General features: G+C 31.3%; 1 protein-coding gene across 5 annotated transcripts in view; it reads right to left on the minus strand.

The window, feature by feature from the left end:
• LOC118201789 (peroxisomal ATPase PEX1-like) overlaps positions 1–13,227 on the minus strand; it is a 148,850-nt gene that overhangs the window by 97,948 nt on the left and 37,675 nt on the right. For all 5 annotated transcript variants that reach the window (XM_085822232.1, XM_085822234.1, XM_085822231.1 and 2 more), the window contains one exon: positions 2,063–2,149. In XM_085822232.1, the coding sequence (XP_085678358.1) occupies positions 2,063–2,149 (87 nt within the window). The remainder of the gene's footprint in view (positions 1–2,062; positions 2,150–13,227) is intronic.

Here is a 13,227-nt window from a genome sequence, read left to right on the forward strand (position 1 = left end):
TAAGTCAATTATAAACAACAGTACTATAACAGGAGAATGATTACATTTTCATTACTTAGTTACATGGTTAAATTAGGCTACATAGGGTTATTGACCACACGTAGTTAAATTAGGTTATTCAGTTATGGCAAAACATATGAGGCTATTTACCTAAGGGAAGCTATGCCTTTATGGAGGCCTTAAAAACTAGCTTACATTCATGCTACCATGAAAATCAGCCATGGAGTTAACCTGTTCACCTGAGTTCAAACTACCTATATTCAACAGTCTCAATCACTCAGAAACAGGCAGAACCATTTCATGACTTCAAAAAAGCATTTTAATTAGCAATAATACAGAATGAAAATCATGAATTTTCCACAAATGTCAATGAATTTTTAACAAATTTCAACAAAATCTGAAAGAAGTGTTCAAACTGGTAGTATAAACTTTTATCATTTTTTAAGCATCTGTTCAGTTAAAAAACTCAGCTTTCAATAAAATGCTAACAATTTTTAAGAGGAAATACATTCGATTCTGCTTTTATATAGTGAGCAGATCATTAAAAAATTAAAAACGGCAAAAGAGAAAAAAGTGTAAAAAAGCACAGTACATATGAAAACATTCGTTAGAAGAAAACGCTGGATAAACAATATGCTGCTTGCAAGTGTAACGAAGATTCTAGATCAAAGTCGAATCACTCATAATCCAAAATGAGATGCATGGCCTGGAGGGTTTTACATAAATTTTAATTAAACTTAATATTTACATATATACAATGTAGGCTAAAATGCCTGAATCGAATATTAAGGCTCAAAAAGCAAGAACTGAATAGTTCCATCAAAGAATCTAAATCGAATTATACTGCATAGTGCACCGAATTCTACCTTTGAGAAGAATAAAATTTCAAGTTACGTGTTCAGAAGGGAAAGGTTAAGTAAGCCAATAGATGGACATCTAATGCCATCTCTTGGCGATATCAAAGAGTATTCCTTAACACACTTCCCACCTGAACTCTGACAAGAGTTCATCTAACTCAGTTATACACACAATCAAGTACATAAATCACTATTCTATAAAAATATTAAAAATACCAATTAGTCAAACACTTCAATTACAAAACGGGTTATACACAACATGTATCAAATAATAAATATTACAACTAATATATGAACTAAATTTGTTAAAATATTTTCAACTTAACAAACTTAACTAACGATATTCAATTTAATCATTAATAGAAAAAAAGAAAAAAGAAAAATGCACAACAAAAAAAATCAAACGAAGTTCAATTTTTTTTTTTAAATTTGGAATTGCTTTTATTATCTATTACATATTTTGTAATGAATTTATGAGTTTCTGATTAACCCTCTGAGCGGTGCAGGATTTTAGATCTGTCATGAAGACCGGTATTTAAACAGCATTTATTAATTGAGTTTCTAAATTACTTATTTTAGTCTGTATTTTCATAAACATACATTCATTAAAATGATATTTCCATTATTAAAGACCGTTAGAAAGCAAAATATCTTAAATTATAAGCTAATATATGATAAGTATCAAAACTTATGGTGACTGGATAAAGCCGCTCACAACGGTCAGAGGGTTAAGAAACTCAACGATTTCAAAGCGAGAAATGGCAACACTGTATGGGGGGGGGACATTATCTCTAATGCGCAAGACTGTGTATCGGAAATTCTAAAGATATGCTCTTTTAAATATTTTATGATAATGCTGAATTGAATTTTATGGTTTAAGTGCAAACAACATGATATTTAATAAATAAAGGTAACACACAAAACATTTTTAAAAAATGCCCGTTCGGGCATAATATAAAATTTGAAAGCTTTCAGATTTATTTTTATGTACTTTTTTTCTTAAATACTGCTCAAAGAGTATTTTACTGCCAAAAATACTTCTATTTTAAAAAATCACAAAAAGCAAAAACTAAACTTACAAACTAAATTTTGCTTTAGCATTTACAAAACATGTTCCTGAAAAAAAAAAATAGATAAAAACTAAACATAACAATACAAGAAAAAAATATATATATAATTTGAAAAGGGCCTAATATTAGCCATACCAATATTTGCGAATCATCAGATAATATGGGCTCCAAGATTACTTTATCTGCTGTAGGAATTGTTCGCCATACTTTTTCAATCCATACCTAAATTTTTAATAAATATACGATTCATTTACATCATACAATCATCATTAAAAATTAACATTACATGTGACAGTATTAAGTTTACATGTAAAAGTAAATACAGTAAATTAAGTTTACATGTGACAGTGACTTATTAAAATTACTGCTCATGATATATTAAAAGTTTGTAATTTAAATGCCTTAGTAATAATAAAATAGCAAACACAGATCTGCATTTGCTTTCACTGGAATTTTAATTCTGAAACATAATTGTTTTCCTTCTTGCAAAGCTTTCAAATATTAACTGATTTAAAACAAATAATATTCTTCACTTAAAAATCACAAATAAAAGACTATTGAAAAAAATATGTTCTATCATAAACTCTTCCCATTAAAACACAAACTAACTAAAGCACATCTAAATAAGGCATAAATTTGGGACTCCAGTGTTATTATTATTGTGCAAAGTAAGCTTATTAATGTGGATTATTTTGTATTAATTTATCCCAAAGGTGCAATTTTGAGAGTAGTTACCCCTCTATAAGTTCCAAAATTTCATGGAGAGTTTATAATCCTGTATGCTTAGGGGGACCGGCTCTTAAACACCTTCTTTTAGCAAGAATATCTACCTTTGATTTTTGTAATTATTAAAATATCACCATAACCATTAAGTAAAACACCACAACTTTTCATAAGGTTTTGTACAAAGGATGAAATGACATAGTTGCTCACACTAAAATATGGGGGGGGGGGAATTAGTTTTCATGATGTTTCCACATGCATGACAGCGCCATTTCAAAAGAATTCTAAATTGATTTAAATTCACTTCACAGTTTATGATTTAGATTACTGAACTATTTCTAATGAGTCTGATGTAAAAAGATATTTAAAACTTTATGCTCTTCAACTAATTTAATAATTTTCTTGCACTTTTATACAGAAAAAATTCTGAATAGAATCGCTTTTATTCATTACAATACTTTTAAATATAATTAAAAGTAAATATTAATAATTAATACTGTGAAGCAAATACTACTGTGAAGTAAATCCAATAAAGCCCCATATAATGATGCAAAAGAAAATTAAATACAAACACTAAATGATTAAACATTCGTTAAATCTTCATAAAATTTCTGCTATTTCCTACAAATTATGACAGTTAAAAAATCAAATAAAATTAACAAGAAATTTACATTGAAAATCATTAGGGGTGGAAGAAGTTTCATTACTTCAGGGAACATTTTCCTTAGTAAAGGCTACATATTAAAAACCAGGAGATTCTGTTACCTATCAGGGTACCTGAAGATACAATGAAAAACTGGAAGAGTTATCATCTATGAAATGGATAATAATCAGATGATTCCTGGATAATTTTCCTTGCACATCTTGGTGGCTTGTGTTAAATTCATACTAATCAAACAACTTCATTTAGAGCACAATTTAAATACAGTAAAACAGGGGGTTTTACTGTATTTAAATTGTGTAAAGGGGTTACGCGAACTCACTTTAGGAGAACACTTGGTTAACATGAACAAAATTCCAATCACGGCAATGATGTATATGATGGTGTTATAGGAAATTTTATCAGTTCATGCAAATTTCAGTTAACATAAATAATGAAATGTTTTCTAGTCCGTTGCATGGTTAGATTTTTATCATTTAATACAAACTTTCAAAGTTTTTTTTTTTTTTTTTTTTCCTGGTGTCTCTTGGCTAGAACCGGATTTAGAAATGTCCTGTCCTATTTAATTGAAAACCTTATAAAATACAATGTACTCTTTAAAACACAGCCAGCATGAGCAACACTGCTCAACAATGGTAATCACTGCATCAATGATAGAGCAGAGCCAAAATGAGCACAAGTATACAGTGACAGCAATCTTTTACTATGAACTGCATCAAATTTTATGACTCATTTTTTTTTTTTCCCTTCAATCAGGAACATCTTTGTGTGTTGCCTTGGAGATTTTACTTGTCAATCAATGAAAGCTATTAGGTAATGGTCACGGACACTTAACCGACACCAGTTAGCCGACAAGACATTTAGCTGACAGGGACACTTCGCTGACAAGGACAGTTAGCCGACATGACATTAAGCCGACAATGAGTCTTGCTCTTCCCAATACTTTTAGATTTCTAATACTTTTACATTTCATTACTACTTTGCTCAACACATCACACTGCATTCATTCCTGTATAAAGTCGTTTCGCTCCTCCCACTAATGAAATTTCCTTTCCCTGTCAGGAAGTAGCGTGATTCGCCCTACTTCACGCCACACTGGAACTACTTTTTTATCTAAAATGCCATTTACAACCTCAGAATGCTATTTACAGGTTAGGCATCGCATATTTATTAATCTTGGATAGCAGGCTCGGGCACAAGAATTCGTACCTTGTGGTCTGCGGCCAGCTAACAGAAGTAGGTTTGGTTTATGTAATTACAGCAAAGCCAGAGGGCTATCTGCCTAAGAGGAGGACTTTCTAAGGAAAACTGCCTTGTATAATTGGGAAAATCACGAAAACACCCATGCAGCCTGTCCGTTCACGGGATTTGAAATTCGGACCGAACTGCCAATGTTCAATAACTTTACCTTTCGGCAACTGCTGGGCCTAACAGAAATAGAATGACCGTTTTACTTAATATATAACCAGTCTCTTCCAATGAATATTGCCTTTTTAGGCTAGAACTTTATAAATCCATTCAGAAAAATAGGCACCAAAAATTTCCCTATTACCATGTAGCTAAAACAAAAATAAGAAAGAGAAGGAATTAAAGAGGAAAAAATTAAAATTAATGAAAAGTGAAATGAAAATTTATACAACTTTAACAGATATTGAGAAAGGGTTAGAGTTGACTTTAGGGTACCCTTTGTATTATCGCGATGTAGTTGTTTCATTTATCGCCAAGTTGTTGTTTCCTTTATTGCGACGTTGTTGTATCATTTATGGCAACCTGAGTACCATGTAGCTAAAACGGATGTTTTAGATGTTACGGAAGTACATCTAAAACATCCGTTTACCATGTATGCTGAGTACCATGTAGCTAAAACGGATGTTTAAATGTTACGGAAACCCTATTATGATCTAATCATTTGCATTATTCCGGGAAATTTTGAATCATGGGATGTTTTGCAAGGGCTTTTGTGGTGTGTATTGCTTAGGAAGTACATTGCTTGATCATTGTTTAGACGGTACAATAGCTGAATGTAGTAAGATTAATTTGAAGTTTCTGTACGATTTGGAACGAAAGGGGAAAAGTGCATTAATTGACTGGTGTATAAATGAAGGTTTACTTAATGTATAAATGAAGGTTATAAATGAAGGTTGCATTTTCTGGACAGTCCGGCACTATGTAGTATACTTTTGACTCTTATTTTTGTGAATTTACGTGGCAATGTTGATACACGGATTCTAGTTCAGATAATTTTAGGAAGTTTTTAGACGCTGTTAAGGAATTTTGCGTGCCACAGACTGAAGATGAACGAATTTCTAAATATGTGGATATTTGCTTTGTGTAGTGCTTAAATGCATAAAATGTTTTTCCTTTTTGATGTTATTTTATTGTTTGGTTTAAAATGTAGTTTACTGAGATTTTGTATTTTTTGTTTGCCTCTACTGTAGAATTGCGTGCTCCTTTGACCTTTTAAGTGAAAATATATCGATGTGTACATGAACAAACTCCAGGGAGTGCGTAAGGCATAGTTTGTGCAATTCTCTGATTTTTTTTAAGTGAAAAATAGGTCGATGTGTACATGGATAAAGTCAAGGGAGTGTGCAATGCCATTTTTGTGCAATTATGGGATTTTTTTTTTTTTTTTTTCCAGTGAAAATAGGTCGATGTGTACATGGATACCGACCGAGTTTGTGCAATTCTTTGACTTGTTATTTTGGCTTGCATTTTTGGCACAAAAATCGCCGCTAAGCAAGCCAAAATAACAAGGTCCCATTTTATAAGCAAAACATAAAACAATATAACATATTATATTGAAAATTACACATCACAACTTTCAAAACAGAGTACATAATATTATCTAGTTACATGACTGATCTAGTTAAATCTAGCATCGATAGATTGCACCACATTACGGTGACCTTTCAGGATGTCTCGCATTGCTCCGCCCTGCTTGGTGCCCCTCCTTCTGCACATTCCTCCGATTTCTCTTCCAAGATTTTCCCACATCCAGAATTTCATATCAGCAATGTTTTCGATATATGAAGAGTGAAAATGTAGTTTGTGCAGAAATGTATTCAGTTATGAATGAAATAAAACCTTCAAGAATATTTTACTTCTAAATTAAACATAATCACCAGTTTAGTGCTATAAACATTAACTTAAGTAAGTACTTTCAGCAAGAGGCATGGTCAATAAAATGTTACAGAATTTTTATCTCAAATGTGGTGGAATGAACAGCCCATTCATTATACAGGTCAATAATTTATACCTGTGCTTGTCTTAAAAATTCACTTTTTTTAATTGTTTCTAATAACAATATATATTTCGAAACTAACCCTTCTCAACCATGTTTCTATAAAAAAATATAATTCAAGAATAACAATAATTTGTATTGCATTATTCAGATTTTTCATGACAGGGAAAGGAAATTTCATTAGTGGGAGGAGCGAAAAAGGGAAAGAATGTAACATGATGTATTGAGTAAAATAGTAATCAAACATAAAGGTATTAGAAATTTGTAAGCATTTGGAAGAGGAATTATTATTGGAAAATTAATATCATTAAGTAAACTAGAAAAATTATTAATGATGTGAAAGTGTTCAAAGAAACCCAGATTATTAAATGAAGAAGCTTTACGGATAATTTTTGAAGATCCCAAATGTAATTAAGTGATCACCGTACTTAGCTAAAATAAAATTCTTTTTTCCTTTTGAAATTTAATTCATATTCCCTGATGAGAAATTTCAGCGCTTTTTTAATTTGGTCGATAAACATCAAACAGCACGATACATATCAAACAATGCTTAATTAAACAAATAAATTATCCCAATGATTAAAAGCACATACGAGATCTTTAAGAATCGAAAAATGAATTTTACTAATAGGTGAAAAAATAACTTAAATATTGAACTTATGGATAAGTTGAGACATTTTGTAATTCATGATAAGTTTAAATAATTATTGTATACGTGTCAGCTTAACATCACTATCGGCTTAGTGTCCTGCTGGCTAAATGTTTTGACACTTTAAGTGTCCCGTAGCTAAATGTCCTCACAGCTAACTCTCTGTGTCGGCCAATTGTCCTGTCGGCTAAGCGTCCTTGTCAGCTAACTGTCCAAGTCAGCTAAATGGCCTGTCGGCTAAGTGCCCAAGTCAGCTAAGTGTCCGTGTCGGCTAAATGTCCTGTCGGTTAACTGTCCCATTGGCTAAGTGTCACGGACCCATTAGGTAATCCAAACTCCAGAGTGTACATTTAAATCCTGTGTAAGGATTGGTTATTTGTATGTCATACACAACCTTCTCGCAAGTTTAGAATCAGTCATCTCTTGGAGTTTTATAATGTAATGATTTAAAATGAACACCTATGTATTTTTATCCGAGGTGCAGTTGCACTCCCAGAAAACAATATTTCTGTGTAATATACTCATAACAGCAATTTGGTGACTATTTTTGTATTATAACCTAGGTCTGTTAAATGACTCAGATGCAAAGTCCTCATATGGCGATATAATTTCAAATTAGTTTGCAATTAACTCCCAAGGCAGCCTTTTGCAACTACAGAGTATTTATGCCTCTAGGTAGGTGAAGGGGATGGGACAAAAACCTGTTTACCTCAGTTAGACACAAGGTGTCTCCACACTCTGTGATTTGTTACTTGTAATAGCCCTAGCATCACTGACATTAATATCATAATCAACACAGAATGTGCATTTTTAACACTGCCTAAATGAAAGGTAGCATCATATCCCTTTCTTTTCAAAGCAAGTTTTCCAGTATGCACAATGGGCACTATGTAATTAACAGGGAAACTACAAATATCTATCATTTATGAATTTCAAATAATTACACAACTGTTGAACTAACAGACAACTGATTAACATATTTGCCAGCATATAAGATGCACCCCTTTTTATGCACATTTTGAACAATAAAACTTTATTACTGATCGTTACAATGAAGTTACAGTATTTTAAATATAAATTAATACTTTTTGCACATACCAAATCTATCTGGGAAAGAACACCTTTTAAGCTTCTTCGTCAAAACCCAGACACTCATTTCCAGAGCTAAATGAAGAATGACTTGAAACCTCTTCTATATCAGCATCCGAGTCCTCATACAACAAATTGTCCTCTCTACCTTCCAGTGCATTACTAATGCCACACTTCTTAACTGATTTACCCACTTTCTCTGTTTTCACAGCATCCCACTGAAGCTTTGACCTATCCAAAATCGTGTAACTCCGAACAGAAGAAATTTCCAGAAATTAATTTAATCAAAAACTAAGTACCTATGTATAAGACGCACCCTGTTTTTCAGACTTATTTTCAAAGAAAACGTGTGTCTTATACACCGGAAAATACAGTAAACAATAATTTATATATAATTTCTTATAAGTTACTAGCGATTACTATAAAAAATTGAAATACAATGGCATTCTAATTTGAATTTCTGGATCTGATTAACTCGGATTTTAGAAAGAGACAGAGTCTAAATTCGTCTGGGAAAATACAAATGAAAAAAATTAATGCAGAAACATTTCTTATTTAACATGTAAAGGTGTAATTTACTGTTTTATGTGACATTTCAATATATCTCCCAAACTATCAAAAAAGCTGCTGACATGCGAAAAGAAGGTTTAGTACTTTGCAGCACTGTGATGAACTGGGATGGTTTCCATTAGCGTTATATACATTGAAAAGCATATATGCAGTAAAAGCACAATGAGAAGCACCACTGTTATAGTGCTTTAAATTCTTCTTTTGTTGCTAAGATTTGAGTAAGAAGTTTGCAGGTAAAATAACAGGTAATTAATTTCCTGAAATGTCAGTCTGGGAGATGTGATAGATGATTGACATGAGTAATTACCAAACTCTGAGATTTTCAACTATATTTCAGCAGTTAATTTGAATTTCATTTATTTATCTATTTAGTTTTGTCCCCCTCCTTCTTTTGAGAAATTTAGGAGAATTAAAAGGGTAGGTTTCAAAGACCACTTGTGATCTTCCCTCTATATGGTTGCAAGTACACATAACAATAAATATGTAGCAGAGAAAATTCTCTAATTAATCTCGATTAATGTTTCATAAAACCTTATGTTTAAAAGTTATATCACTAAGTAATTGAATTAATGTACTTTACACAATCACCAAAATGAACTTTTTATGTACACAATTTAGTGATTTAAGCATAGCATAAAGTGCAGCATTTCAAGTTGATAAAGGGACTAAAGCACTACAAGTGCTCTAAATTTTTATTTTATCTGGTAGAAAATGTCAGAAAATTATTTGGATTTTCTTGGAAAAGCGAAAATGTTTTAAACTGAATATTAAAATTCTAGTTCTATAAACTAGATTCTTATTATGAAAATATTTCAAATTATAAATTACCAGCTATGCACGATATATTGGTATATTTAAAAAAAAAATATTTGGCATAAAATTGCTGAACTTATTTCTTAAAATTATTTCTTCTCTTATTCAAAAATATTTATTTTGTTTCTTGCAGCAAATAATTGACTTAACTAAAGACTATTTCTACTAGATAAGAAGAGAGAAAGTTAATAATGTTGTTCAGTAAAAATTTTCATTTTGTGATACTTCTATAGCATAACTTTTAAATTTCAAAATTCAGTATACACATGTATTTTGAATAAGATTTGTATTTGAGCATCTTCGTTCATTAATATCCAAGATCATATATATTGCAGCTCTGTGGTTCTATAAGCCATGCTGGCTTAGTCAAATTTTTAGTGTCTTGGAAGCAAACATTAAAATCTATTTTCAAATTTTGCAAGTAGCTTGTATATAAAAAATATATCATCTTAGGAAGCACTATATCCTCCCTTTTTCTAGGGTTGTAATTTTCTTGTGTTCCTGCATTTTACTTTTTATACTGCACTTTTTGCATAAAATATTTATGTATTTTAAATAAGTATTACTGATTCTTAAGATATATTAAATAATTTTTGTGTATTTTTCCTTTACATTTATTTTATATAATTTCTTCCTACTATACATGATATAGCTTTGTATTAATAAACAACTAATCATCAGTTTTACAATATTCATTTTGGGGGGGAGGTAATCAGTGAGATATTTATTATGCCAATCAATAGCACATGCATATTTGGCTTTCGAGGCCTTGACAATTGAGCCTCTTTAAAATTTCATCGCCCAGGGGGTCAATTACCAACCCTGTCGGAAGCCCTGAATCTAACGTAAAAGAAATCGGTCTCCTCCAAGATGAAGTCATAGGTAAAACATGAGCATTGCAACTAAATTCTTACCTAATTTGGAAATGTGGTTTGGTATAAGTGATCATAATACTAGTAATCCAGTATGTTATTTTGGGTTAAATGGTGCAAAATTACTTAAAATATTTTTGGTAAATAACCTGCATCAATATGATGCATATTTTCCCACCCCCCTACCACTGATACATGCAAAGCATATATATTAACTTATATTTAATCAAATTCCTATTGCTTTCCCTGTGAAAGATATAATATCCAGTCACTTTAGCTATTATAAAATGTAATTACATCTACCTACGTGTTGATCCTTGCGAATTCTCACACAGGCTTGAAGATTAACACAACCAGGGGAAGGGTGTAAAAGATTATTTTATTGAACTCGAATAACACAGACTTACATGCTTATAAACATAGATACAACCACAGAGACTTACATGATTATAAACATAGACCACTTGAAGTGAAAACTTAAAAGATAATGAAACACTAAATTTAAAGGTGAGTAATGCAACATTACACAATTAAAATTAAGGTAACAGGCTGACTCAGAACTAACACCAGCAGAATAATAAGTCAGTGGCAAGAATGGGTAGCTGATATTAACAGCTGGAAGAAAATAGCAACATGTGCTCACAATAGCTACATCATGCTCTGTCTAACCTTCTCGCTCCAATAGTTTAACCTGTTGAAAATATGACCTATTGTAACCCTTTTTCTGCATCATCTCTCCTCCTTGAAATAATTCTAATTTTTACATGAGGTTTAGTTTTAATTTTAAAGGCATATAGCAATTACTTCTTTCTTTTCCACTGCCACTGTTTGTATTAAGAATGGACTGTTCCAGCCTAATTAAGATGCAAAAACGAAACTCGAGGTTACGTCATCTGGAAAGCTGAGTCGTGCCGACAGCTAATTGGCTACTGTGAGATGACGTCATGCCTACTTCATGCATAAATATCTCGAAAAAGGCTTAACCCTTCTTGTTCCTGTTTTCATGGCTCCTGGTGTGCTGTTCCAGCGCTCATTGGAAGACGTTATTGCGATGCGTGTCGTCCAGCGATAAGTTAATGCACATTTTTAGCATATTGAAGCTGAGACATCTTCATTTCTATTCCTCCTTCTACCCTTCCCCACATCATGGAATGTGCCAATAGGAAGTCATTTGACTTTTTCTTTTATAACTGGGCTTTTGTGCTACGTGGCAGCGTTTTCATAAAATTTACGACATGCGCGTGGTCGTGTTTTAAAATTCGGAAAATATTTTTTTTCTCAAATATTTTGTAACTTTGAGTTATTAATTGTTGTGCATTATTTTAATTTGAATACATTTGGTTCTGTAAATTTTATATCAGTTTTCATGGCAAAAATTATATGTGCAACCAGCTGATTTTGCTCGGATTCTTCAAGAATTATCTGATGAAGAAAAGGAACACAAGGAAACCTTTGGATGGGAGAACAATAGCGATTTCCATTTCTTATTTTCTTTCTATTCCTTATTTTATTTTATTTATATTTTTTAGAAATAAATAAAAACATTAAAGTCAGTTTAAAGTGCATTTTTGTAACCAGTAAGAAGTAAATTTCCTTGCAGAAGTAAGTAATGCTAAACTTACTTTTTTTCCTACCAAGTTGTTTTCTTTTTATTGTCTATACTTGTCTTTGGTGAATATTAAAATTATCTTTGATTTTAAAATATAATTATTAAATAATAAATTAAAAATTTTCTATAATAAAATACATCATTGCATTTCCATCTCACTCACATAAGAACTTAAAAATAATTTACTTATATTTGAATGTGATATCATTTGTATTTTGCAATAAGATTAATATTTTATTTCTTAACAAATTTATTATCAATATTCACTCATTTCTGTCGTTTATTGTGCCAAAAACGGTAAAATAACGGATATCGTAAAAAATATGACGAGCGCGTACTCATGTAAAATTGCAAAGCGCGCGTGCTGGAGGGTTAAATACTTTTGTTTACCCTAACCAAGGTTGCCATTCAAACGGGAAAATGAAATTCCCTGACTTTTCCAGGTGCGTCTTAAGAAAATTCCAGTCCATCCACATAATGCACATTAGCTGTGCTAAGAGATAAATTAATTATGAACACTTGAACACACAAAAATTTGCCAATTACATATGACTCATATATATATTACATATGACTTATAGTATATAATTCCCAAAGCATTATTATTATAACTATAATAGGAGTTGTTTTCTCCACTGAAGATTGAGATTAGAATCTGCCCGATCTGGATTTAAAAATGTCTTTTTTTGCAGACATTTTGCAGCTAAACGAAAGAAAAATCTATTTAATGATATTTTTAAATAAATTCAGGTATTTTATATTTATTTAGTAGCATACATTAACAAAAAAATATGTGCATTAAATTTCGTGATGGTATGTCATCATACTGCTAGAATTTATGCCAGAGAAAATTTCCTGAAATTATTTACTACTAAATAACAAATAAATTTAGAGAGAAGAAGCAACATCAAATGACACTAACATTTAAAGATAATTATTTAAAAATTGAATTAGAATAATCGATATTTTGGCGAATATAGTTACAATAAATGGTTAGCCTAGATGACTGATTACTATTTTTTTATTTTACTGCAAAATGACAAATAAGGCATTTATTAAAAAAAGGAGGG

The sequence above is a fragment of the Stegodyphus dumicola genome, chromosome 8 (assembly GCF_044657685.1).
Source record: "Stegodyphus dumicola isolate Sdum_Otavi_A_Nest chromosome 8, ASM4465768v1".
NCBI lineage: Eukaryota > Metazoa > Arthropoda > Arachnida > Araneae > Eresidae > Stegodyphus > Stegodyphus dumicola.